Genomic DNA, 27,963 nt, shown 5'->3' on the forward strand with positions numbered 1-27,963 from the left:
ATCCCGCTTGCCCACGGCGCCCCCTCCGCCTCAAACCCACAAAGTTGGGACAAAGGCCGGAACCCTAGCAGCGTGCGCGGGGCGGAGCCCGCTGGTCGCTGAGGGCGTCACTTCCGGGATCCGCCACGCGGAACCACTTCCGGGGGAGCGGCCGGGCGGCGCGGGAGGTGAGTGCGGCGGCGGGGCGGCCGGGCTCGGGCTTCGGGGCGGGGCGGGGCGGGGCGGAGTGGCCCGGGCGGTGGGAACGGAGAGGGGTTGGGCTCGGGCGCCGCGGCCCGGGTGCTCCGGGCGGCGCTGCGCGGCCGGCCCCGGGACGCCCTGCGCGGGACGAGAATAACTTCCCGGGGCGCTCGTCAGGAAGTTACTTGCAGAGGGGAATTCGAGTCCCTGGGAGGTGGAGGGCCTCGCCCGGTGCCGTCCAGTGTGTTCGCTCGGAGCCCGGGCCTGCACCCTGCGCTCGCTGGCGGGATCTGGCCTTTCCTCCCACCGGCGGAGCGTTAGGAGGAGCCCGGGCTCCGGGGTCATTCCGGCCGGAGTTCGACTCCTGAGTGGGCCCCATAGTACTGTGTAATCGTAGGTGGGCCTTCTCTGGTTACCTCCCTGGTTCTCAGTTTCCTCCTCTGTAAAATGGGCACATAGGCTTGATCTAAGGATTAAATGAGATGGTGTATGCAAAGCGCTTAGTTAAGTGCACAGGGCGTGTTTGTCGTAATGAACCAATATTGATAATACTAGCCAAAGTCCACGCTTTATTCGCATTTGGCTCAGTTTCTCCCAGTGTCCTTTTTCTGTTCCAGGATCCTGTCCAGGATACTGTATTACCTTTAGTCGTCATGTCTCCTTAGGTTCCTCTTGGGTCTGCTAGTTTCCCAGACTTGTTAGATCAACTTGACAGTTTTGAGTATTACTGGTACAATATTTTGTAAAATGATCCTCAATTGAGATTTGTCTGATGTTTTTTTCGCATGATTAGATGGGAGTTAGGGGTTTTGGGGAGGAAAACCACAGAGGTAAAGTGCCATTCTCATCACATCACATCAAGGGCACATACTGTCAATATAAGTTGTCCCTTGATGTTAACTTGGATCACTAGCTTGAAATAGTCCAGCTTTTCCACTGTAAAATTACTTCCCTTCCTCCCCTTTTCCATATTGTAGTCTTGGAATAAAGTCATTACATACAGCCCACACTTAAGAGTGTGGAATCATGCTTCACATTTAAAGGTTGAGTATCTGCATAAATTATGTGGAATTCTCCATGGGAAATTTGTTAACTCTCGCCCATTTATTTATTTACCTATTCAATTATTTATATCAGTATGGGCTCAGATATTTATTTTCATACTTTGGGTTTTAATCCAGTAATTCTATGTTTTATTGCTCAGAGTGCTCCAGCTTTGGCCATTGGGCACTCCTCTATCCCTTTGACATGCACCAGCGAGAGAGAGAGAGAGAGAGAGAGAGAGAGAGAGAGAGTGTGTGTGTGTTTTAACACTTTCTGTTCCAGGCTCATCCTGTATATTTCATGCCTCAGTCCTAGAATTAAACATTTCTCCATGGAGACTTGCTTCCTTTTATTGGAGAATGTACTAAATGCCAAGACTTGGTTGATAGGTGTGATCATTGCTACGGGGATGCCCATGTTTCTAGACCCTCAGTGTAAGAGACAGATGTGTGTATACTAATGTGTATATATACACACACATCTGTAAATATTTCTTTGTGTAGCTACGTGTATCTATATTAAGCTAAATCTGAGTTCGTATCTGCAACTCTCATCAGTTCCACATGGATCTTTCTAGTCTCCTCTGGCTTATCTGTAACCTTCCACTCCTTCTGTGACTAATCTAGCTCCCACCATCTACCATCAATGTACTCAGCTGTTCAATTTCAGGATACATATATAGTGGTTTCAGAATTGTTGACGTCTGCCGCCTGTGGGAAGTAACTGTCAACTAGAGAATACTGTACACATGCAGTTCCTTTTACCTTAAGTCCTACAGACTCCACTCATTTCCAAAGTTACTGAGGTCTGCACCTGATTCCCCCTGCCCTTGCTGTAAAGTTGTTTAATACATTTGTAATACATTCAGATTCAGAATGTCACATTCTGTGTTCCATTCTGGGATATCCTGACCTCTTAAATGATTTTTTTTAAACATTTGCATGCATTAAAGTTTGCTCTTTGTGCTGGGAAGTTCTGTGGGTTTTAACAAATCCTTAATGTCTTGTTTTTCACCATTCCAGTATCATACAGAGTAGTTTCACCTTCAGGGATTATTTTTAACTTACTTCTTTCAGATTTTACGTCAGCAATGCCATTGGCTCTTCTGCAAACTATATCCGTAACCCCGGAGCTTATCACCCCCACTGCGGCAGTGGAGGCATGGCTTTTGGCCTGTTTCACAGCAGCCTCCCGACTGGTATCAGCGTTCCCACTCCTGTCCCCCGGCAGTCTGTTCTCAACACAGTGGCAGCCAGAGGGACTATTTTTTTACTTTTTAAAGATTTTATTCATTTATTTGAGAGAAAGCGGGAGCACAAGCAAGGGGAGTGGCAGGCAGAGGGAGAAGCAGGCCCGCAGAGCAGGGAGCCTGATGCGGGACTCGATCCCAGGACCCTGGGACCATGACCTGAGCGGAAGGCAGATGCTTAACGACTGAGCCACCCAGGCACCCCAGAGGGACCATTTTAAAATGAGTCAGACCCTGCCATCTTTGCTAAGTACCTTCAAGTGGCTCCCCTTTTACTTAGGGGAGAAGCCAAAGGCCTTATAATGGCCTACTGGCCCTACACAGCTTGCTCACTCTCCTGTTCTCCTTGATCATAAAGCTCATTCCTGCCTCAGGACCTTATCCCCGACGTTTCTGGGGTACTCCAGCCTATATTTAAATGATGTTCCTGTGCTTTCGTTTTGCCTCTGCTGAAATGTCACCTTCTCAGAGAGGCCCTCCTCTCACCACCTCATATAAAATCATACTCCCTCTTTATATTTTCTCATAATACTCAGCTCTGACATTATATTCCATTTGTATGTGTGTGAGTGCCTCCATTTGAATGAAAACTCCAATGGTGGGAGTTAGAATAATACTTGACACACAGTAGGTGCTCAATATGTGTCCCATGAATGAATGTCTCAGACCACTAGTGTCTGGCATTCAGGGATGAGCCTCAGGGGTTTTAGTAACCTTATGAAATTATTTGTCATGTTTGGTAATAGATGAGTAAGTGGTTTTTACTAAATTCTGGTAGGGGTATGAGATTTCCCCAACATATAAAAACCTCTGCTCCTGCTCTTAAAGCGAGTCAGGCCCACCGCAGGGCTAGAGACACCGCAGGAGAGTCAGCTCTGCCCTGACTCACTGGGAAGCCTAAGCAAGCCCCGTGCTTCTCCACTCCTACCCCTCATTGTTAAATGAGCCAGTTGGTTGAGGCATCTGCTCTTGCTTTCCGGGTGGGAAACAGGCATAGGCTTCATCATTCACCACATGTCTGAGTCAGGCCCTGGAACAGACTCAGGGTGGGCCCAGGGCCCCTGCTGTCCAGGGCCTTATAGCGGAGCAAGTAAAAAACATTAGACTCCAGACTCCTTATTTCTCAAAATAATAAGAAATTCGTTTTGAATTTTGGCCCAGAACACACATAGTTGGATGTAAATGGATGTAACTGAAAAAAAGCTTCAGGATACAATACTGACCCTTACTAATGTGTTATTTTTCCTCCCTCCTTCCCTCCCTCCCTCTCTTTTTTAAGAGAGAGAGTGAGCTTGTGAGCAAGTGGGTGGGGGGGAGGGCAGGGGCAGAGAGAGGGGGAGAGAGAATCCTTAAGCAGGCTCTGCGCTCAGAGCTCGGAGCCCGATGCGGGGCTCCATCTCACTTCCCTGAGCTCATGACCTGAACTGAAATCAGAAGTCAGATGCTTAACCGACTGAGCCATCCAGGTGCCCCACTAATGTAATATTTTCTATTGTCATTTATTTAATTAAATCAAGTGTTGGCTAATGAAGTTAAAAGGAAAAACTGCTGCTTGCAGCCCCCTAAGTGGTTTCCATGGCTCACTGATGGGTCACAGCCTGCACTTTGAAAACCATTGACCTAGTGGGAAAGAGCTCAGGCTGTGGAGGAGCCAGCCGGTTTGAAGCCTGTCTTTTCCTCTCATCAGCCACGTAGTCCCTGGGCAGGCCACGTAACCTCTCCAGGCCTCAGTTTCTTCCTCCTCATTGGTAATACCTGCCTCCCCAGGTAGTTGCGAAGTGAATGAGATGCTCACTGTGAAGTGTGGTGCACATCTGGCAAATGATACATTCCTTGCTGCTGCTGCTGCAGCCACGGTGGGGGGTGGGGAGGCACAGCCTCGCACAGGGAGTCTGAGGGCAACTGCCTCCTACTTGAGATCTGGAGGATGAGTAGGACTCATGTGACTTCTGTACTCAGGAATGGAAGACCCAGAAACACTGGCAGGAAGGCTGGGAAGTCAAGCGCAGGGGTGCAGAGAAAACTAGATAAGAGTTGTAAAGCATATACAATCTGTAGGGCATTTTCCAGAACCTTTGCACAACCACTCTCCTGTTACACCCGTGCTGTCTAATACGGAAGTCCTCGCTTGAACGGTGATGATTACGGTGACGATTCACGTCTTCCTAGCCTGTTTGGCTCTTTGGCCAATGACATCAAGTTTATACATGGTTGCAGTCACAGTGTTCATATAATTGTTGTCTCTTTTCAGCGAACGTTACTTTGCGAAGACTTTCCACTGACCTGATATGCATTGTTTATATTTGCCATTTTAGGGAAGGGGGAATATGCCATGATGTGCCATAATTGGGTTAACTGCTTCTTTATTGTTGGATACTTTAGTTGCTTCCTGTTTTTCAGTATCATGAATAGCACCACCGTGAACTTTTTTGTACCTGAAGCCTTTTTTCTTGTTTTGAATTGTTTCCTTACTGTAAATTCTAGGAAGTGAGTTATTTGGTCAAAGGATATAATCACTTTTATGGCTCTTGTTATATATGGCCTTATGGCCATTAAAAAAAAAAAAGCCTAAATGCATTATAGCTTCGAATAAATATTATTGTTGTTTGGTTCATGAGAACATCAAGTCTCCAGGAGGTCAAGAGATAGGCCCAAAGTGTAGCTAATTGCTGATAGAATCAGGCTTTTTGCCCCCACCCTCAGGCCCCGTCTTTTTATTGTATTCCAAGTATTCATAACAGTGTTGCTATTGGTAACACTAGTTAATCTAAGTATTGGTAAGTTCAGTAGGCTTGTTACAGTCTTAAGCATAAAGCTTGGGACCAAGGGCATTTTTAAAAATGTAGACTTAGGGGCGCCAGCGTGGCTCAGTCGGTTACTCTTGATTTTAGCTCAGGTAGTGATCTTGGGGCCGTGGGATCTAGCCCCGCGTTGGGCTCCGCACTCAGTGCAGAGTCTGCCTGTCCCTCTCCCTCTGCTCCTTCCCCTGCTCATGCTCTCTCTCAAATAAATAAAATCTTAAAAAGAATTAAATAAAAATGTATACATTGTGAGCTGCCACTGTGAAGAACCGAGAACGCTTGCTTCCACCTTGGTGTTCACATGCTGGTGCCCTGGCAGGGCGGCACGTTTCCTCCAGAGAAGCTGTTCCCGTGGCCGCCCTGGAATTCACTTTGGGGCCAGTTCATGAGCCACCCCAAACAATCTGCCTGTGTCTGAGCATCGTCATACCTTGTATTTGACCAAAAATGGTATTCCTGAGCTCGTGGCCCCACCTGATTCACCACACTTGGATTCAGAGGATGTTGGGTTCTTTCCAGAAGTCAAATCCTTCCTGGGAGGATGAAGATCTGCCAGCTCTGAGTTGTTTTTTTTTTTTTTTCCCCAAAAGGGGCCCCAGGCTTTGAAGGTGGCTCCCAGAGAAAGCAGAAGCTACGTGAAAGTGGACAGCCTGCCAGCACGGGCGTGTGACCTTCCCAAGTGTCCAGGTCAGAAGGGACACAGTACACCTTTGCATAAGTCCCACTCTGTTTACTGAGAAGGTGGTTTTGCTACCCTTTAGTCCCTCTTCTGACAATGGTGCAAAGCAATGAAACTGCAGTGCTGCCATGGAGGAAAGGCTTCGAACCTTCTCTTTGGCCCAAGGCTATGCTGTAGGAATACGATGCAGGCCAAGTGTGTAATTTTACATTCTCTAGTAGCCACATTTAAAAAGTAAAAAGAGGGTGGGAGGATGGGTTAGCCTGGTAATGGGTATTGAGGAGGGCACATTCTGCATGGAGCACTGGGTGTTATGCACAAACAATGAATCATGGAACACTACACCTAAAACTAATGATGTAATGTATGGGGATTAACATAAGAATAAAAAATAAATAAATAAAAATAAAGTGTGTAATTTTACATTCTCTAGTAGCCACATTTAAAAAGTCAAAAGAAAAAGGTAAATTTTTTAAATTGTAAAATATACATAACATAAAATTTACCATTTTAACCATTTTTTTTTCTTTCATTTTAACCATGTTTTAAGTGTATAGTTCAGTGGCATTCACAGTGGTGTCTAACCACCATTACTGTCTATTTCTAGAAGTCTCTCAGCATCCCAAACTGAAACTCCCCCATTAAACACTAAGTCCCCAGTCCCCTCCCGCAGCCCCTGCTAACCTATATCAAGTTTCTGGCTCTGTGAATTTGCCTAGTATAGGTGCGTCTTGCAAGTGGGAGCATACAACATTTGCCCTTTTGTGTCTGGCTTATTTCACTTAGCATCATGTCTTCAAGGTTCGTCCATGTTGTAGCAGGTGTCAGAATTTCACTCCTTTTGATAGCTGAATAGTATTCCTTTGAACGTATGTACCACATTTTGTTGATCCGTTCATCTGTTGATGGGCTCTTGGTTGTTGCCATCTTTTGGCTGCTGTGAATGCACCTGTGAACACTGGTATACCGGTATCTGTCTGAGCCTCTGCTTTTAGTTATTTGGGGTATATCCTAGGAGTGCACTTGCTGGATCATATGGTAATTTTGTGTTTAACTTTTGTATTTTTATTCTCTTTTTTTTTAAAGATTTTATTTATTTATTTGACAGAGACACAGTGAGAGAGGGAACACAAGCAGGGGGAGTGGGAGAGGGAGAAGCAGGCTTCCCGCGGAGCAGGGAGCCCGATGCGGGGCTCGATCCCAGGACCCTGGGATCATGACCTGAGCCGAAGGCAGTCGCTTAACCGACTGAACCACCCAGGCACCCTATTTTTATTCTCTTGATAGTGTCTTTTGATGTACCAGTTTTTAAATTCGTCCTGATGTCCAATTTATTTTTTATTTGGTTGCTTTTGCTTTTGGTGTCACATCTAAGAAATCATTGCCAAATCCAATTTCATGAAGATTTTCTCCTATGTTTTCTTCTAGGAGTTTTATAGTTTGGTCTTCAGTTTAGAGCTTTGACTCATTTTTGAGTTCATTTTTGCATGTGGTGTTAGGTTCCAGCCTCATTATTTTGCATGTAGATCTGCAGGTTTTCCCAGCACCGTATGTTGAAAAGACTGTTCTTCCCCATTGAATGATGCTGGCACCCTTGTTTGAAAATCAGTTGACTACCTATGTGAGGATTTATTTCTGAGCTCTCTATTCCACTCGTCTGTATCCTTATCCCAGTACCACACTGTTTTGCTTACTGTAGCTTTCTAGTAAATTTTGAAATCAGAAAGTAAATCCTGGGCACCTGGGTGGCTCAGTTGGTTAAGCGACTGCCTTCGGCTCGGGTCATGATCCTGGAGTCCCAGGATCGAGTCCCGCATCGGGCTCCCTGCTCGGCAGGGAGTCTGCTTCTCCCTCTGACCCTACCCCCCCTCTCATGTGCTCTCTGTCTCTCTCATTCTCTCTGTCTCAAATAAATAAATAAAATCTTTAAAAAAAAAAAAAAAAGTAAATCCTCCAGTTTTGTTCTTTTTTAAGATCAGGTGAAATTAATAACACAATTTAATCCAGCATATCATTTCAACATGTAATCGATATAAAAACATCATTAATGAGATACTTTACGTGTTTATGTTCCTGCTGTGTCCTAACTTGAGTGTGTATTTGACTTAACAGCCACCTCAGTTTGGACCAGCTGTATTTCAACTCTCGAGAACCGCATGTGGCTCATGGCCACCATATTGGACAGCTCAGATTTAGCAGGAAATTGCATTGTGGCACAGATCTCTGAAAACACAGAGGGCTTTGAAGTCAGGTGGGCCTGGTTCCAAAGTCAGTTTGCCCCTTTCTTGTTGCGGTGGGCAGAAGGAAGCCCCTTGTGGGTGCTGTGGTAGAGGGGAAGCGGTTCAGTCATACCAGGGTAGGAGACAGCAATGAGGAAGGCATGCTGGGGAGGTGACACTTGAGCTCAGCCTCGGAGGTAGAGTGGGGGCTTCACCAAGTGGTCAGAATGGAAAAGGGCATTCTTGGCAGAGTGTGCAGCCTGGGCAGAGGCCCAGGATTTTGAGAGAGCCCATGCTCTTGGAGAACTGCAGGCAGTCCTTTCAGCTTGACCAGGGTATTAGGAGTGGGGGCCCTGGTGAAAGGACAGGCTGGCTGAAGCTGGACCTGCCACCACTGGCTACCACTGCCCCCAGCATCTCTTATTTGGATTCCCTAGCATCTCTTATTTGGGTTACTGGCAGTGGCCTCCTCACCGGCCTCCCTTTGTCTACCCTGCAGCCCCTCTCCCCACCAATCAGAATGTAAGTCAGGTAATGTCACTTCTCTGCTCAAAATCCTCAGTGGCTTCAGTCAATCCAGAAATGTCAGGGTCCTAGTGGGGTCAACCTGCACTTCTCCCTGGTCATCCCTCCTTCTTGAGCACTCTTCTCTGGCCATTTTGGCCTCATTTCCCTGCCCCAGGGCCTCTACGCTTGCTTTTCTCTCTGCCTGGATATGCCTCTCTCAGATGTTCCAATGGCTCACTCTCACACTTCATATCTCTGCCACTCAATTCCCCTCTCTTCAGCGAGCCCCTCCTGTCTGTCACCCTGTACAAAATAAAACAGTGCCCTTCGTAAGTTTTGTTCAAAACAGTTGTCACCAGCTGGTACAGCACGTCTGGCTGTGTTGTCGGCCTCTGCCCCGAGATGTAGGCCCCAAGAGAGCAGGGATTTGTCTCTTTTGCTCTCTCTACAGTGCTTGGTGTTCAGCAGGCATTTGTTGAATGAATAACTGGATGAATAAATGAACAAAACCTGAAACGTATCAGGCCTTCAAATGTATGTTGATTAGAGATTTTTGTCGAAGTCTTTGCCTTTACCTATTTTCCCTAGCTTTGTATTTGGAAAAAATAACAAATATTCAAAAAAGTTGAAAGAATAGTTCAATGACTGTCCATATATCTTCCACTTAGGTTCAAGTACTGCTAATACCTCACCACGATCACTTTATATATTCTCGCAAGTATATATGTGTTTGTGCAAGTGGATAAAAGTCAGTTGTAGAAACATGACGCTTAACCTTTGTGTTTAGAAGTTGGCTCTGGAGAGTGGTGAATCAGAGGAGACCACAGGCAGCAGGTGGCCGAGGCCATGGCCTCTGACCTGGACTTCTCACCTCCCGAGGTGCCTGAGCCTACTTTCCTGGAGAACCTGCTACGGTACGGACTCTTCCTGGGGGCCATCTTCCAGCTCATCTGTGTGCTGGCTATCATCGTACCTGTTCCCAAGTCCCACGAGGTGGTGAGTCCTTCCCTGCGAGCCTCTGCTCCTCAGACTGGGTTCTAGGTACTAAAAACAGATACCATGGCAGAGAAGATCAGTTAGGACTATGCCAGATTCCCGCCTAGTGGCTTTGAACCACGTGACCAGTACTTTATTTGTTCACACGTGTCAAGCAGATTTTTATTTACTGCCTACTACCTGTCAGTAGTCCTTGAGAGGGGGGCAGACATGAAACTTAGGGATGTTTCCATGAGAAGCCCAGAGCACTGTGAGGGTGCATATCCAGGGGGAGGACCTGGTCTTCCCTGGGGCAGGGGAATTGCATTTGCAAGGACTCTAGTCTAGTTTAAGTCACTGAATGACGATGACTGTGGCCAGAGCACAGAGGGACATGATGAGAGGCGCAACCAGAGGAGTGGGTGGGGCCCGGAGGGTTTTATGTAAGACACTGACAGGATCAGATTGGCTTTTTGTTGTATTGACTTTATTCTGTAGGTCTTTTTATTCTGTAGCGTACTCCCTCTCTCCCCCACCCTCCCTTTTCTCATGACACTGATTTGTTGGAGAAAGCAGGTCATTGTCATCTACAGTATCCACCTCCAGGATTTAGCTGATTGCCTCTGTGCGGCGTCATTTAACCTGTTTCTCTGTTTCCTGTATTTCCTATGAATAGGAAGTTCAATCTAGATGCTTGAGTGAACTCAGATCAGGTTATTTGGTGAGAACACCTCCTAGCTGGTGCTGTGGACTTCCTGTTACATGTCATCAATGAGCATGTGGTGTCTGCTTGTCACACATTTAGAGATTCCGATTGATCAGTGGGTTCAGGTGGTGGTAGCTGATCCTTCTATTGAAAAATCCCCACCAGTCTTTCACCTAAGTGTTTTCAGAATCCATTGCTGAGCTCCATTATTTCCTTGTGCATTTATTAGCTGGAATTCTTCGATGAAGAAGACCTTTTCCTCATTACCTGTATGGTTATTCTGAAATGCTGTTCATAGTAAAGGCTGGATGAATGCTTGGTTCTTTCCCTTTATTAATTTTCAGAGCAGTGAGTTTGGACTCTAGCAACCTCCAATCTCGGCCAATGAAGCTTTGATTTTCACATCATTTTGAACATTATATTTGTATTTTTATTTATAATATATATTTTTAAAAGATTTTATTTATTTATTTGACAGAGAGAGAGATAGCGAGAGCAGGAACACAAGCAGGGGGAATGGGAGAGGGAGAAGCAGGCTTCTTGCCGAGCAGGGAGCCCGATGTGGGACTCAATCCCAGGACCCTGGGATCATGACCTGAGCCGAAGGCAGACGCTTAACGACTGAGCCACCCAGGCGCCCCTATATATATATATTTTTTAAGATTTATTTATTTGAGAGAGATGGGAGGGAGGGGCAGAGGGAGAGAGAGTCTTAAGCAGAATCCACCGTGAACACAGAGCGTGACACAGGGCTCGATCTCACCACCCTGAGATCATGACCTGAGCTGAAACCAAGAGTGCGATGCTTAACTGACTGCGCCACCCAGGCACCCCTTGAACATACATTTGTATATATTTGATAAGTTTTTAGTTTTTTTTATGCTCAGATGGTTTCAAGGGGAGCCTCATCACATTGTGTGAAATATTGTTACCGGGGAAGTTCATTTAAGACTCATTGCCTAGGACTTCTCTTGGAGACGGGTTACATAAACACCCTCTGCTTAAGGACCAGAATTCCAGACTTCCGGAAGGAACATAGGTATTCGGCATAAACCATATTGTTTGGTTTAGGTACAGTGAGTCACTCTTATCAGTTCTGGGAATTGTGGGAACCACCCAAAATCCAATTTCCCAGGTGCCAGCCAGGCTTTCTAAAGATAGCAGTTTTTTTTTTATGTTGACTCTTGCACACACTTACAATATATTTATTATAATTTAAAAATAACTACATTGTTTTTTACTACTAACATTAAGACTCAGAATGAAATATAAGATTTCTTTGTGGTTCTTTCTGGCTTTAGAATATATCCCAGTAGGGATGTATGGTCAGAGTACTGGGTTTAGTAATTCTTCTCTTCATATAGTTATACTCCCGTTGTGATATACAGTTAGGCTAATTTGTTTCAACTTGTTTTGAAATTTTAGGGATTTTTTTTCCATTTTAATTTAATTAAAAAATTACATTAAATGTTTATGTACAATATTTCTCCCAAAGTCAAAATGATACAAGATACAATTGAAAGTCTCCTTTAGGGGCGCCTGGGTGGCTCAGTCGGTTAAGCGACTGCCTTCGGCTCAGGTCCTGATCCTGGAGTCCCGGGATCGAGTCCCATGTCGGGCTCCCTGCTCAGCGTGGGGTCTGCTTCTCCCTCTGACCCTCTTCCCTCTCGTGCTCTCTGTCTCTCATTCTCTCTCTCAAATAAATAAATAAAAATCTTTAAAAATAATAAAAAAAAAAAAAAGAAAGAAAGTCTCCTTTAACCTCAATATTCTCCAGTCTATTCCCTTCCTTCCTCCACAGGTAATAATTTTTATTATTTTGATTTATTCTTCTTTTGTTTCTTTTTGAAAACGTAAGCAGGGGCACCTGCGTGGCTCGTTGGTTAAGCGTCTGCCTTCAGCTCAGGTATGATCCCACGGTCCTGGGATCGAGCCCCGCTTTGCCTCTCCCTGTCCCTCTCTGCTGCTCTCCCTGATTGTGCTCTCTCTCTCTCTGTGTCAAATAAATAAATTTTTTTAAAAATTAAAAAAAAAAACATAAGCAAATGCATATGTGTGTGGTGTGGATACACATACATATGTATATATATAAATATTCTCCCCTTTGATACATAAAAGATGGCACACTATTAAATACAGTTTCACATTGTTTCTTTTTTCACTTAACAACATATAGTATATTCTGGAGATCCATTTTCCTTGGAGATGACTGTGTCCCAGAAATCCTGCTCATGTAGCTGGGAGGATCATGGCCATTTACTGATGCAGTGGAGAGCCCTGCCGAAGGACCAGCTTGGGGTGGGGCTGGGGAAGAAGTGTGCTGAGTTCAGTTTTTAACAGGTGCCTTTGAGATATGCAGGTGGTTCTGCCAAGTAAGCAGTTGGATCCACAGGTCTCTAGCAGGACGAGGGTCTGGGCTGAATGCTGATCAACATGAGGGAGCTGAGATGTAATTGAAGCCAGGCAATTGGGACTAGGTCTTCGGGGCGAGAACATGGGCTGAGATAAGCAGAGGACCTGGGCTGCAGCCCCGAGGAGCTCCAGCATTTAGGGGTCAGGGCGGGGGGAAGGCACAGCCACTGAGGGCATGGGAAGCCTTGGTGAACATGGACGGACTCATGGCCTCTGAGGGTCCTGTCCATCTCCGTTTCTTATTCTGGTGTTTTGAGAAGGAGGTCACGATTGGAGTTTTTCCACCCACAATTGTATCACACTCTAAAAACGTAATCCCTGTGCTCTGGGGCTCTGTCCTCGCAGACATGGCATGCTATTGGGTATTATAAATAACAAACATTTTTACTGCCATTGGCCACTGATGAAGCCTGCTAGGAGTCAGGGAGGGAGGGAGGGAGGTGATGAATGTTTTTATTTTATAGGCAGAGATGTATAGTCAGAGGTATGTGGCCTTTTGGAGAGCTGCTCCTCACCTCCTCTAGTGTTCTTAACCCTTCTAGCTGGTCCCAGAGGCCTGGGTCAGTTTAGCAAACAAGGAAAAGGGGGTGCCTTTTACTCATCTCTTTGAGGTTCTTTTTTTTTTTTAAGATTTTATTTATTTTTGTGGGAGAGAAAGAGCACGAGCAGGGGAGAAGGAGAAGGAGGCTCCCTGCTGAGCAGGAAGCCCGATGCGGGACTCGATCCCAGGACCCTGGGATCATGACCTGAGCCGAAGGCAGACGCTTAACGACTGAGCCACCCAGGTGCCCCTAGCCTTTTTTTTTTTTTTAAGTTTTTCAGTGGATCAGTAACAAAAAATATAGTACCGGTAATTAAACTTTATTGGTGCATCAGGCCAACAAATGGCCCCCAATTATGGAGGGGTTCTACTGCAGGCTTTCCTCAGTGTGCCCCCAGAAGGCAGCCTTCTCTTGCCCCTCACACTCCTAAATAGATGGAAGGGAGCACAGTACTCTGTGCACAAACCGTCTCACAAAGGGAGGGTGAGTGCTGAGACTGTGCTCAGAGGTTGAGCCTGCAGCTAGCTGGGATTTGGAATTTGGATGGGGATGGAGAAAAGAAGGGGATTTTACTTGGGGCCAGGGAGCTCTTAGGGAGGAAGGGTGCCTGTGGGGATAGCTGGTGGGGACCCTGGGGAAGCCCGAGGGCAGGAGGGAAGTGGAAGGTGCCACTGGAAGTGGAGGGTGCCAGGAGGTGGGAGAGGGTAGAATTGGGGGTGGGAGGACCCAGAGAACAGTCTTGCTCTCTTTGCCGTTTTGCTTAGGGCAAAATCATCCCTCTTGCTTGGCCTATAGAAACAAGGTTTATTAGTGGCTTTTTGGGTCAGAAGATAATATTTTTGGCTCTAGATGATGGGAAAGCCTTTGAAAAGCAAAAGAATGTCTTTCCTGTTGTTCCAGTAAGCCGATTTTTTGCAACTAGTTTATGACTTCAGTACTTCAATACTTAGCAGATTATTTGAAAGCTCTTTTGGGGGTAATCAGGGAAGAAAAAAGGAACACATACAAATGCTTCCCACCCCACCCCCTTCTTTTCATAGTGGGCGCAAGAGCCAGTTTGCAAAATCAAAACTAAAGTCCTTCCAGTCTTAAGCCAAATGAGAACGTGTTCTCGTCAACACCTCATTAAACCAAGACCTGAGAAAACAAACATTTGTGTGAGCCTGATTGAGGCCTGGGCCGCACTTACTCCAAGCATTTTCTCATAGGCTGGATTCTAAAATAAGAGAGTAGATCCTACACCATTTCTCTCTAGTCCAAGAGGGCACATACATGTCATCTCTCATGTCAAGTCTGATGGATTGTGGGGTGGCCATCATGGATGGATTCTGGGCCTGCTTCTAGGCTCCAGGTAAAGTGAGTGATCATTGATGTCTGCTGTGAGCAAGGGCCTGGGGAGTCCTTGGGCTGGTCCACCATTCTCCATCTGTCTGCACCTGCCTGGGGGTGGTTTTCAAAGGCCTGGGCTGCACCCACAGGGATTCTGATTCTGTTGTTCACTGTAGCCCACATCGGTATTTACTCGAAGTGCCCAGGTGATTCTGTTATGCAGCCACTGGTCTAGTCTTAGACTCGTTCCCTGAGGTACAGACCAATTTTGGGAGGGTAGGAGGTGTTCAGTTCTACATGTTAAGTTTGAAATCCTAGCAAGACATCCAAGTGGGAAAGAAAGAGCCAGTGAGAAGCTGGGGATAGAGACCTGGGGGGTATTTTATCCACATGGCATTACTACTCGAAACCCTAGAGTTTCAAGAGTGAGTTGCTGAGCTTTTTAAGGGAAATTAAGATTCAGGAAAGGCCTGACCTTGGGGCTCCCCCGACCTGCTTGAAGCAGTTTCTGTGCAGTGTGGATATACTGAAAAGGCGCAGGTGCCATCCCAGAGCAGGGTTGCAGCTGGGCCTCTGGAAGGGGGGGGAACCAGGACCCTGTCATTCACCATCTGCATCCCCTCGGTCTCCCCTCCCTGTCTGTCTCCTGTCTTTCACTTCTGTCACCAGGGCCCTGCTTCCTCTGCTCGCTGTCCCTGTGGTGAGATGAAACATGGCCACTGACAGCTTCTGGAGTTTATGTCTTTCAGCTGCAGCGTCTGGAGGCTGCCGTCTTGCTTGGTCCAATTCCAGAATCCCCAGGGAAGGAACTGTAGCTGACCCAGCTTGGGACAGCTAGGGCCCGTGTGGCGGGAGGGGCAGGCCACGTCCCAAAGGAGCGGGAGTGCTATGCAGACAGAGCTGGGGTCTCCATTCCGGTGGCTCTCGCAGAAGACAGGGCAGAGCAGTGGGCAGAGGGGCCTGCGGTCTCCCAGAAAACCGCCGTCGTTCGAGGAGAGCACCTGTCCATCACGGTCCCCCCAGAGATGGGGCAACAAGAGCTACAGAGCAACCGAGGAAAGACTGCTCCCCTCCAGAGTTTGGCTTCCATAGAGTTCCTGGATCCCTAGGGGGTCCCTGGATAGGCTCCAGAAGTCTGCAAGCTCCCCGAAACTGTGAACAAAATGTGGTTTTTATGCTCAGGCATATTTTCTGGGAAGATAGGCTATAGCTGTTCTGAGAGTGGGGTGTGGTGCTTTAATGAGGTGGGAGCCAAATTCCAGGAGTTTAAGGAGTGGGTAATGAGGAAATACAGGTAGGGAGCCCCTCTCCCCGTCTCCCAAAAGCTCGCTGGAGCTGACTCCCAGCCTCTTTTGGATGTTTCTACACAGAACGTTGATCCAGTTAACGCTAAGCAAATGGGTGTTGACTTTTAGTTCGGCGACTCACGAAGCAGATAGTAGTGGTTCATCTGGCAGTGACTCACAGACTGTCCTAGAGCTCGGGTGCTAACTGTCCCCATCTCTTCACATGTATATGTCACATCTCCGCGGCTGCTGCCAGCCCCTAGGCCGGTACCTTTGCTTGCACTCTGCTGTCTCTGTGTGGGCCGCCACAGTCTCTTCTTGCAGTAATGGGGACTCTTTCTGTTGAAAGTTCCGAGAAACTCACCTCCAGCAGTTTCTCTGGAAAGAAACTGCGTTGGTTCTTAGAACTGGGAATTTCAAGGTGCAGCTGGGCTCAGAGGCTCCAAAGGTCTTCAGGGCTCTGTCTCTGTCTCCTGGCTTTCCTGCGAGTATGGGCCCCATTTGTAGGCCCTCGCCACGTGGCCGGGAGATGGCCGCAGCCGCCCCCATCTGCTGCCTTACCACTCATGATTTACAAGCGAGAAGCCATCTCTCTGCCTGGGCTCACTTTCCAGGTCTCATGCAAAGTCTGTCCTTGGCTCTGGCTTGGCCACTTGCTTGCACCTTGCCTCATAGGTGGGCAGGGACAGTGGGTACCATTTCTGGCCAGGCCACATTTAATTGGCCATGCCTGTGGCCACAGGGACTGAGAGTCCCCCCTAGAACCACATGGATCGAGAAAGGGCAGAGCCCCCATGGAAAGGGGGGTTGGGCAGACAGAGACAACTGACGTGCAGCATTGTGGTCCAGTGGAGAACTCACCAGAATTGACAGCAAGAATGGTGGCTTTCAGTGTGATGCCCACGTAGGCTTCACTGTCAGCTAGAAAGCTCTGCAGTTTGGGAACCCTGAAAAGGATGGAGCCTTCCCGGCAGTGGCCTAGAAGTTCAGGACCCTGTTGCAAAATTCTGTCTGAGGCTGCCAGAGTAAGTAAGTAACTCGGGCAAGTGTATATTATACCAATTCTCAACACCTTAGGAGACAGGCTCGGAGAACTAACTTTGCAGTTTCTGCCCTGTATTTTTTTAAGCTTGGGAGCAGTTTGCAGCTGAATTGGGCGACAGGGTGTTTTTTACTTAACGAGCCCTTCTGGAGAGATTGCTGTGTGGTGGGCAGGGTGACGGCATAAACATGGTTTTGAGATGTGTACCGTCTCATGGGAGGGACAGCTGGACACACAAAGAGCCACAGACCAGCCAGTGGGAAGGGCCTGCAGTCGTGCTGAATTGTCTGGAATAAGCTCCCAGGCTGTTCTCTGTAATCACTGTTCTCCTGGCCTGCCAGGCGCATCCTGGACACTGTGTCTTCGTTCGCCTCGCTGAGCCCCCATGGGCGGCCTCCCCAACTCCCTGTTCCAGTTAGTCCTAGCCACCTCTCAAGGGCACTGCTGGCTCTACCCCTGCAAGGTCTTCTCAGCCCCCACCCTGCTCAGGGCCCGGGCCAAGAGTGCGCAGTAGGACGAGCGGGAGCATCCGTATTGGGCACACCTGGTCTGAGTGTGGCCCACCCTTCATGTCCCTAAGCCTGTGTCCTGAGCTGTAGAGGGACGGCATGCATTCCCAGCCCAGAGTTCCTGGGGATCAAGTGAGAGCAGCGGGTACGTGAGGATGCACGCATGTAGCACAGTGGTTTTCTTTCCCTGGACCGCTTGAGAGGAAAGAATGGTTTTCGGTCTGTGTGGAATGATACTTTATTCTGATTTATCGGACTGAATCCACACTGAACTGTATAGTGGAAATCATAAAATTCTGAGTGCTTTCCCTGCGTGAAGGGACTCGCTGCATTGTGGCACAGATTCGATTATTTGAATCTGATGAATAGCAGCAATTTTCTGGCCTCGTAAGCAGCTGTGGAACTGCTTCATTATTGATGAGGCCTGTGTCCACCGAGGACTGGTGCCTCCGCAGAGCCAGCAGCCACCTGGCGGGGGAGGTTTTCTTTTACTCCCGACGGCGTGATTGCCGAGGAAACTTAAAACTTGCTTCAGAGGAGGCTCGGAGTTCCCAGATTCGAAGGTGGGGCTGTTGTGCTTGGAGTCTGCCTAGCTTGTCCCCGCAGCGCGCATTTGAGGAGAAATTAAAAGTCAGCCATTCGTTCGGAGTCGTTCTTGCTGGCTAAGAATTTGGAGCTATAGCTCTTCGTGGCTAGGACCCCAGCATCTGAATCATGTGCATGAGAGCTGCTTTTGCTTCCCTGTAGCTTGGAAGCTCGGCTGTGCCCCATTGGACCCGTCACTGAGACTCAGTTTCCTTGCTTCTAAATTGGGCTCACAGTGGCTGGCTCGTTAGGGTGATGCAGGCTCGGTGAGTGGATGTTTGGTGCACATCGCTAAGCGTGTCTTCTCTTCATTACCCCGTGGCATCTGGCACAGAACTGCATCCCCTGGGCACACGCAGATAGGTGGGAGGGCTGGGAACCTCGGCAGAACAGGAAAGGGAACAGAGCGTGTGGGTAGTACTGGGGGACCAGTAGCCTGGCAGGGCAGTGGGCTGCATGGGGCGGGGTGGGGGGCAAGCCGGGAGGCAGGGCCAGCGCCGGAGTGGAGTGGCCCTAGAGGCCACAGGGAAGCTCTTAGAAATTTGTCTCCTACAAAGGGGGGACCAGAAACACATTTAAAGCAGCAGACAGACATGGTCCGGACTATTGTTCTAGAATAGACCGAAAGCAGTGGGGCGGGCGGCGAGGAGAACGTGGGGGAGGCTGACCCAGCGAGGGGGCAGGCAGGGGGCCATGGCGTCTGGCCTGGTGCAGCAGTGGGTGTCCAGAGGGGCCGGGCGGAGTCGAGAGCCCCTTGGAGAGGAGAATGCGCAGGACCTGGGGCACATGGGATGTGGGGGCACGAGGGAATGGCGAGAACTCAAAAATGACTTGGAGGTTTCGAGCTTGGGTAACTGAGCGAGTGACGATGCCAGAAACTGAGGTGGGGAAGGGAGGAGGAGGTCTGCAGTGAGGAGGAGACAGCACGCTCAGAGGACTCGATGACTGTAATATGAACACGCACCCACGGAGAGCTGCCTTCAGCTGTGAAAAACAAAGCCCGGCACGGGGAGCACCAGCCCGCTGCCCTGACTCCCGCCGGAACTGCAGTTACAAACAAGCGGTCCGAATGACCCATCGGCAGAATCTGGAACGGACCCTTCTTGTCGTTCCCCCGTCACCCGTGCAGCCTGTGGTTCCAGGTGCTGCTAGAGGGTGGGTTTCGCAGTGAACTCGGGTTCTCGGTCTGCAGCCCTGAGGTCCCCAGGACACCTGGGACAGACTGTAAGAGCCGCCGTTCCCGTCCTGGCGCGGCTGCTCACCGACTGTGGACACCTTAGGCAAGTCACATAATCTCTCCGAGTGTTTCTTCTTTTGTCTTTCCGGTGGGACTCAGCGTGGCACTCTGCGAGGCTAAAATAAGATGTGTCCACACCGCATAGCCCAGGGCCCGGCACACTGTAAGTGCAGCCGTCGTGGCTCCTTACTGGTGGTTATGCCTAGCCTGACTTTAGGGAATGTGTATTGGGTTTGACACCTGCTTGTGTCCTCTGTGCCCATGGGAAAGGGGAGACCTGGTCCTAAGTGTTATGTATATACTGTAAATATTTATTTAAGTCATCTGTACACCCACCATGGGGCTCGAACTCATGACCCCAAGATCAGAATACATGATCCACCAACTGTGCCAGCCAGGCGCCCTTAAGTGTTCTATTTTCATGATGATAAGAGTGAAGTTTCCATGGTTATGGGAGATCTTGCCTGATCTTCCATATTCGTTCATTCATTCATTCATTCACAATTGAAGCTGTCTCAAGGAGTTCACAAGCTAGTAGGGGAAACCAACAGGAGAACGTGTACCTGTGGTAACGTGTGATGTGGCACCATGTGGTTCCTCAGTACCAGGGGGTAGGGGTGGAGGAAGGGATGTGCCTTGCTGGAGGTAGAGGAGCAGAAGAGGAAGGCTAGACAGTGAGTAGGAGTGCATTCTTAGCTGGGCCAGACCACAGGGAGGGGTTTGCCGCACGGCCAGGAAGGGTGCTCCTCTTGTTAGGGGTGACCAGCAGAAGCCCTGGCAGCTGACCAGCGTGGGGTCTGGAGAAGAGCCCAGAAGAAGCTGGAGATGTGGCCTCCTTCGATGCCTTCCTGAATGTGGGGCATGAGGCTGTGGGAGATGGAAAGGTTTAAGGTGGGGGGTCTGCACGAGGCGTGGCGTAGTGCAGGGAGGTCAGTTAGCAGTGGAGGAACTGGTGTAGGGACTTCGGTGCTGGAGAGAGTGACCAAGTGAAGAGTTAGAGGGGGTTGAATCCCCAGGACGGGTGACTGATTGGCCCGTTAGGAGGAGAGACGGGTGGGGTCACTGGGGCTGTGGTGGCTCTGCCTTCAGGCGGGGAGGAGGACCTGGCCTGCTGGAGAAGGGGCTGTGCTGGGTCTGGGACAGTGCAGTTGGACGTCCCCCGGGGGGGCGCCAGTCCCAACCATCACACAGATAGCTGGGTCAGGAAAACGTCTGCTCAGGAGAGAGGTCGGGGAGGCACCAGAGTGGATGAGGCCCCTAAGAGAGGGGGTCTGTGGGATGAGGGAGGCTCTGGGGCTGGCCGGCGGGTGTCACCGTCCCTGTGGATTCTGACCTGGGCCCCACTGAAACCAGAGGGGGCACCCAGCTTTGAGTTTAGAGGGTCGGGAGCTCCGGAGATCCTGGCAGGCTTGGCGTGTTCCCTGTGCGGAAACCATTCATCTCGTCAGTGCCTGTTTGTCTCGGGCACTCAGGGACCGAGCGGTTTGCACCGGCCTCATAGTCACCGACTGGGGACAGTTTCCAGCTCCCAAGGTCTCCAGAGACTGTGCCCTGTGGGGTTTTCCTTAAACAGTAGCCGTTCCCTGCCCCCCCCCCCCCCCCCCCCCCCCGCCGCCGCCCGCTGTGCCCCGGGGTGGGGGCGGGGCTCAGCCTGTGCGCTTGACACGCTGGCTCCTCTGAGGTTCTGTTTTGTTTGTTTGTCTTTCTAATGGGCTAACTTTCTTTTTCTTTTTTTTTTTTTTTTTGGCTAAGTTACATTAAAGTGTCGGCCCAAGTTGACAGGCTGGGGGAGTCCAGTGCTGCCATGGAGACCGGCCTAGGGGAGGGGCCAGCCCCCTTGTTATCTTGGGAAGCTCACACGTGGGTACCTGGGACTGGGCTGGGCCTTTCCTGAGGTCTCAGCAGGCGGGCTGGCGGAGGGGGGGGCGGTGGAGGGAAGGATGGCTGATAAGAGGGAGCTGACAGACGTCTGGAGTAGGCCCCACATAGGTGTGGACTGCCCCTCCCCAGCCACGGTCACACCTCCTGTCAGCCCGAGGGCTTGAGGTGCAGGGCCAGGGAAGGAGAGAGAGCAAAGCAAGCGGGAAGCTGGGAGTTGGCCAGTTCAACCGAGGAAGTATTTTTCTCTTCCGGAAGTATGCTCCTTCTTAGTATTCTTCGTCTGCTTTTTATTTTCCCACGTTTAATAAAAGAACACAGGTACCGAGACACATTTCCTGACCCTAGTGCTGAGGCCGTGGGAGTGTGGGCACCTGAATAAAAGGGCTGCTGTTGCCAGGCGTTTCACGTTTTCAAGAAAAGCTGGGAGTCTCGATTGAATGGGAAATCTACCAGTTAGCTCAGATTTTTAAAAATAAACACTTCAGGCCAAGTGAAGTCCACCTGAGGGCTGGAGGAGGCCCGGGGACCGTAGTCAGTGTTCTCCAGGCCGGACATGCCTCACTAACATCCTGCCTGACCAAGGCATGGTGGGACTTACTCCCTGGGGTCAGGGAACACTTGACCAGACTGAGTCCCCTCCAGATTCTTCTCTGATGTGAGCCTGGGTCTGTGGTTTTAAACCTGTTTTTAAAACAGCAGAGCCTTTGCATAAACCAAATCTTACAGGGAATAGGACACATAGAAAAACCAGGGCTGCCCAGCTTGTAGGGAGAGTCTGGAGTTCTGCCTCAAGGCTGCCCTCTGCCCTCCCCCACGGGGCGCCTCCGCCGGGCCCCACAGAACACAGGGCAGTGGTTGCCCAGCTGCGGGCCAGCGCTCTCCACCACTCCCAGCCCTGGCATGCTGTGGGTTGAATGGGAGAAGGAGGACAGCAGGGCCGGAGGGGGAGCAAGCCATGGTGGGTCTGCCCCACAGCCGGCTCCTTGCCTGCGCTCTGCCCGGTACCTGCGCAGGGCGAGCAGCCCGCCACGGTGCGGCCACAGCCGCTGGGCACTTTCCATGCCACACTTGCCCCAGCGCGCATCACTGTTTCCATTTCACAGGTGGGTAAACCAAGACGCAGGAGGGGGAAGTGAGTTGCCCACCGGTCACTTGGCTGGCATGTGGAGGGGCCTAAATCCATCCATCCATCCATCCATTCATCCATCCATCCACTCCCCCCCCACCCCCCCCACCCCCGCCAAAGGTTGCCGCCTCCCTTGGGTCCCTTGGGGCCTCTTTCTTTCTTCACTGAGAACTGGCCTTCCCCCACCCCCCCGGCAGCCCCGCCCACCTGAGGCTCCCGGGTCCCAGCAGTAGTGGTTCCCTGTGCTTTAGTTTGCAAAGCCCCCTTCAGATAACGATCTCGTTTTTGCTGGTGTCAGGCTGGACTCGTCTAAACAGGACTCTCCTTTCTATTGCCATGCAGGAGGCAGAGCCCTCTGAGCCCAGAAGCGCGGAGGTGACGAGGAAACCCAAGGCTGTTGCTCTTTCCGCCAGCAAGAGGCCCAAGAAGGAGTCCAAGAAGAAGCGGTAGAAGAGGCCTGCAGAGCTAGGCGGCCGGGACAGCAGCCTTCCGGGGCAGCCCTCCTGGGACTCAACGTCCTGTTCCCTCAGTCGTCCCAGGGTCAGGGCTGAAGTGGCTGGGCCGCTCTCTGACCACAGAGATCTGGACAATCATGACAGTCCCCAGGCCCCAGCTGGGCAGCCCACCACTTCCTCTTCCTTCTGCTCCTGTGACCGTGCAGAGCCAAAGGGACTAAAACACCCTGTATGCAGAGGCTGGGTAAGAAGTCTGTTTGTTCAGAAGTTGGGTCAGCTCAGAGTGACATTTCCATACTTCATCATTGTGTCCAGCCTTCAGGCCCCCACTTGTGGATTCACACTACATTTTAGAGTCGTGATCTCAGGCTGACGAGCACCGCCCCTCCCGTTCCGCGAGCACCGCAGACCTGCTCATCAGCCACCTTTGTCCCTGCTGTACGGATGGAGCCAGGCCAGGCCTGCCCTGTGTGTTTAGGTCAAGACGCCATGGCCACTGTGCTGTAGGTGGTCCCTCAGGCACAACGGCCAGGCCCGATGCTGGTGGGAGAGTCTGTGGGAGAGCCGGCCAGGGTCATGCCTGGTTCTCCTCTGGCAGATGGAAGGGATTTGGCTGTATGACTGCATGTTCTTGGGCCCAGACTTTCTTAGCCTCTGAAATGGGGGGCTTGTCCGTCTCAGACCAACCACTTTTCAGCCCACCATGACACATTCAGCCTTTTGGCTTCCATCCGTACACCTCCCCTCTCCCCACCAGTTCCTTTAGCCCCAGAACAGCGAGGAAAAGTTCATCTGGGCAAGTAAACGTCAATAAACTGCCTCACATGCTGAACCTTCTGTGCACTACCTGCTGCTGAGGGAGAAGGGGAGTCTGGGGCCCTGCCTTGGGTGTGGGGAAGGGGCTCAGCCCCAGAGAAGTGGGAGAGTAGGGCTGAGGATGGTCAGAGCAGCGCTGCAGGCTGAGCCATTCCGGGACAGGTTTCAGGAAGGGTCCAGCCAACTGCTTCATGTGGCCCTTAGTCATTGGAGACACTCGTGAACGTCCATGCGTGTGTGAGAGTTTCCACAGGGGCTGCGTCCCACTCATTCCCCAGTTCCCATTGCCAGAGGAAGATGCTGCTTGTCCTCCAAGCAGCTTGACAAAAACCAACTAGAAGGCCTCACGTGGCGTGGGGTGGGTCACGCAGGTCCAGTCACATGCCCTGCATCAGCTGCCAAGGAAAAGCCTCGAGCTCTGGTAACTCTGATTTGCCGGGCTGCTTTCCAGTTTGCCAGACACTTTCCCAAATGTCATCACAACCAGTGAGGAGGTGTATCACTTCCATTTTAGAGATGGGAGACTGAAGTCCAAAGTACTTGAAAGTGCCAGAAGTCGGGCTTGGGTCCAAGTCCATGGCCCTTTCCTTGGTATTTAACAAATACTCAGGGAGTGTCTGTAGGCGCAGTGTGTAAGGGGCCCCACTAAGGTCTGGGACGTCTAGGGGCTGGAGCTTCGGTGGAGCAGGACCAGGCGTGGCCAGATGTTTACTGAGAGCCCATTAGATGCCTCGCACCTGCTAGGCGCCCAGGATGCAGAAAGGAGGAAGCTTGCCTAGCCCAGTGGGAGACTCAGACATGGAAGGAGACTTGGGGTGGGGAGTTGTCCAACAGGGGAGCAGCAGATCCTGTGGGAGCTGAGCAGAGGGATACCCAGCTCCATCTAGGTGGTCAGCACAGCCACCTGGCAGAGGGGAGGTGACTGAACGGAGTCTTAAGGCCTGGCTGGAGGTGAGACCAGAGGGAAATCATGCTGGGAGAGTGGCGGGGGGGCAACCTCTGGAGCGGACGTACTCCAGCCTCCTGCAGGGGAGACAACCTCTGGCTCCCAGGAACAAGGCTGCCTCAGTAGGTCCAACTCCCTTAAATTGTCTCCCTTGGAGGCTGTTTGCCAGAGAACAGCCCTCAGAAGCAAGAGGGTCATCCTCTGCTCCACCAACCTCTCATGCCATGCTTACTGTGGGCAAAGTTTGCAGCCTTTGGCTCTCTTGACTGCCAGGACCCCACCTTCACGTGCTTTTCCTCCGCATCACTGGCTCCTCCTCACCAGAGGGGCCCCAGGTCTCCGTCCTCCGTCCTCTCATCTCTGCACACATCCCTCAGAGATTTATGTCATCCAGGCTCTTGGCTTTAAATTCCACCTACATAACCTGCTGAAGTGTCCCAAACAAATCCCTCCAGACCCCCGTCCTGAATTCTAGACTCCCATATCCGACTTCCTGCTCCTCTCTCTGTCTGGGTTCCCAACACACATGTCAGCAAATTCCTGATTTCTCATCAGCAGTCCCAAGTCAGCTTTTTGTGGTGGTCCCCATCTTAAAGAGCATCTTGATTCTTTCAGTTGCTCCCGCCAAAAACCTTGGACTCATCCCTGATTCCCCTTTTGCAGCGCTTTTCCACTTCTGACCCTTAAGTGATTCCTTGACTCGACCTTCAAAATCCACTTCCCTCTGTTGCCTCAGCCCAGCCCCCAGCCTCTCACATGGATGCTGCTGCAGCCTCTTCATGGGTAGTCCTTTGTCCACATAGCTGCCCAAGGGGTCCTGGTAAAACCTGTAGGATCATGTCCCTCACATTCTCCCACTTCACTCATGGAAAAGTCAGAGTCCCCACTGGGACCCACAAGGGCCTGCAAGAACCACTCCACCTCTTTCACCTTTCTGCCCTTGTGAGAGGTCATGCTGCCCTTGCCCACTCCACTGCATCCTCACTGGTCTCCAGCTTCCTCAGGCATGCCAGAAGAGCCCTGCCTCAGGGCCTTTGAACTTGCTATTCCCACTTCTTCTAGGTACCATGTCTCATATGGTAGGCAATAATGGGCTGCCCAAAGATGTCCATATCCTAATCCCCAGAACCTGTAACCCTGTTACCTTTCACGGCAAAGTGACTTTGTAGATGTGATTAAGGATCTTGAGATGGGAAGATTATTCTGGATGGTTGAGGTGGGCCCTATGTCATCACAAACAGCCTTATAAGGAGAAGAGGGAGGGAGGAAAGTCAAAGAGAAGGCTATGTGATGACAGAAGAAGGTAGAATAATGTGGGATCACAAACCAAGGAAGGTGGGGCCTCTAGAAGCCAGAAAAGGCAAGAGGATAGATTCTCCCCTGGAGCCCCCAGAAGGAACACAGCTCTGCTAACACCTAGATTTCAGCCCTGTGAGCCCCATTTTGGACTCCTGACCTCAAGAACTGTAAAGAATGACGTTTGTGTTGTGTAAGCCACGAGGTTTGTTAGAACGGCTGTAGGAAATGGATACACCTCACTTCCCTCGGGTCATCACAGAGGGAAGCCTTCTCCAGCCAACCAGTTTCAAATCTCCCCCAAACTTCCTGTCCCTCATCACTTATTTTTCTCTCCTTAGCTTACATATTACCAGCTAACATACTAGGTATTACACTTCGTCTATTGTCTTATACCCCAATTGGAATGTGAGCACCAAGAAGAAAGGAACTTTATTGTTTTCCTTGCTCCTAGTTGAATCCCCAGGGCCTAGAAGAGTGCTGGGCGCATAGTAGGTACTCAATAAATATTTATTTATTGGGTGTGTAGTATAGTAGGGGAAGGTGGCCTGCCCTGACAATACAACTTAGTGAATAAACATGACACCTGCCCAGATAGTTTACATGAATGAATTTGTCCTATCCTCAGAGCAACCCCATGAGGTTGGTAACATTATCATCCCCATTTTACAGATGAGGGTATGGAGGTGCCTGGGATTGTACTCAGGCAGCCTGACTCCAGTGCCTGCCCTCTGAGCCATGATGCTGTTTCCTCCCTTTCTGCCCTGGAATTCTCATGGGGGTTTCTCTGGGGGAGAAAAGATTGGGCCCAGGTGCTGGAGGCTTCACTATCCAAAGGACTAAATCACTAATGGCAAAATTATGCTCATCAATGAGGAAGAGACTCTAGGGTGAAGAGTTGTTGCTGTTTTAATCTTACTGAGGTAAAATTCACATAACATAAAATTAGCCATTTTAAAATGTACAACTCAGTGGCATTGATTACATTTACCATGGCACCTGGGTGGCTCAGTCGGTTAAGCATCTGACTCTTGGTTTCAGCTCAGGTCATGCATGATCTCTGGGTCCTGAGATTGAGCCCAGTGTCAGGCTCCAGTCCATCTCCCTCTGCCCCTCCCCAGCTCAAGCTTGTGCGCACATGCTCTCTCTCAAATAAATGAATAAATAAAATCTTAAAAAAAAATTAATGAAAAAGAATAAGTTTATGATGTGCAACGCCCACCTCCATCTAGTTCCAAATCATTTTTGTCACCCCAAAAGAAAACCTCATACCCGTTTAACAGTTTCTCCCCATTCACCTTTCCGCCAGCCCCTGGCAACCACCAGTCGGCTCTCTGTAGGTGTGAGGTACCCATTCTGGATATTTCATACAAACGGAACCACACAGGGGCGCCTGGGTGACTCAGTCGTTAAGCGTCTGCCTTCAGCTCAGGTCATGATCCCAGGGTCCTGGGATCGAGCCCCACATCGGGCTCCCTGCTCCATGGGAAGCCTGCTTCTCCCTCTCCCACTCCCCCTGCTTGTGTTCCCTCTCTCCCGTGTCTCTGTCAAATAATCTTAAAAAAAAAAAAAAAATTAAACAAATGGAACCACACAGTTTGTGACCTTTGTATGTCTGGTTTCTTTCTCTTAGTATGAGTTTCTGAGGTTCTTCCATGTTGTAGCAAAGTGTAGCATTCATCCTCTTTAGGGCTAAATGCTATCCCATTGTGCGCATGCGTGTGGAGATGTAGCTGTGTGGTGTTATCAAAGGAATTTACATCTCTGATTTTCAGAGTCCACCAAATGGAGCTCATACAATAACCTTGTAGGGCAATTGTAAAAATTAGGCATGCCGGGCACCTGGGTGGCTCAGTCGGTTAAACGTCTGTCTTCGACTCAGGTCATGATCTCAGGGTCCTGGCATTGAGCCCCACATCGGGCTGCCTGCTCAGTGGGGAGTCTGCATCTCCCTCTGCCCCTGTCCCTACTCATGCACGCACGGCGCGGGCATGCTCTCTCTCAAAAAAAACCCCAAAAAAACCTTAAAAAAAATTAGACATACTGGGGGAACCTGGCTAGCTCAGTCAGTGGAGCATACAACTCTTGATCTCGGGGTTGTGAGTTCGAGCTCCACACTGGATGTAGAGATTACTTAAAAA

The 27,963-nt window shown here is 50.0% G+C and overlaps 1 protein-coding gene across 6 annotated transcripts; it reads left to right on the forward strand.

Annotated features, from left to right (window-relative positions):
• The first annotated feature begins 23 nt into the window (after nt 1-23).
• MANBAL (mannosidase beta like) lies at nt 24-27,963 on the forward strand. Of its 6 annotated transcripts, XM_064573151.1 has the most exons (5): nt 31-167; nt 5,865-5,961; nt 8,066-8,204; nt 9,467-9,675; nt 22,652-27,963. In XM_064573151.1, exons 4-5 carry the CDS (start codon nt 9,526-9,528, stop codon nt 22,757-22,759), a joined length of 258 nt encoding a protein of 85 aa, XP_064429221.1. In that variant the 5' UTR covers nt 31-167; nt 5,865-5,961; nt 8,066-8,204; nt 9,467-9,525; the 3' UTR covers nt 22,760-27,963. The 6 variants fall into 6 exon arrangements, with proteins under 6 accessions (XP_045741699.1, XP_064429221.1, XP_045741698.1 ...); XM_045885743.2 differs by lacking the exon at nt 8,066-8,204 and having other exon boundaries at nt 24-167; nt 9,467-9,672; XM_045885742.2 differs by lacking the exon at nt 8,066-8,204 and having other exon boundaries at nt 9,470-9,675.

This window comes from Mirounga angustirostris, unplaced genomic scaffold, assembly GCF_029215605.1.
Source record: "Mirounga angustirostris isolate CCGP_5_RB_7025 unplaced genomic scaffold, mMirAng1.0.hap1 SCAF_10, whole genome shotgun sequence".
Classification (NCBI taxonomy): domain Eukaryota; kingdom Metazoa; phylum Chordata; class Mammalia; order Carnivora; family Phocidae; genus Mirounga; species Mirounga angustirostris.

Bases quoted from the DNA above. Each gene is read 5' to 3' on its own strand.
- MANBAL (XM_064573151.1), top strand. From the start codon at position 9,526: ATGGCCTCTGACCTGGACTTCTCACCTCCCGAGGTGCCTGAGCCTACT. The intron at 9,676-22,651 runs GTGAGTCCTTCC...ATTGCCATGCAG, and splicing joins TTCCCAAGTCCCACGAGGTG to GAGGCAGAGCCCTCTGAGCC.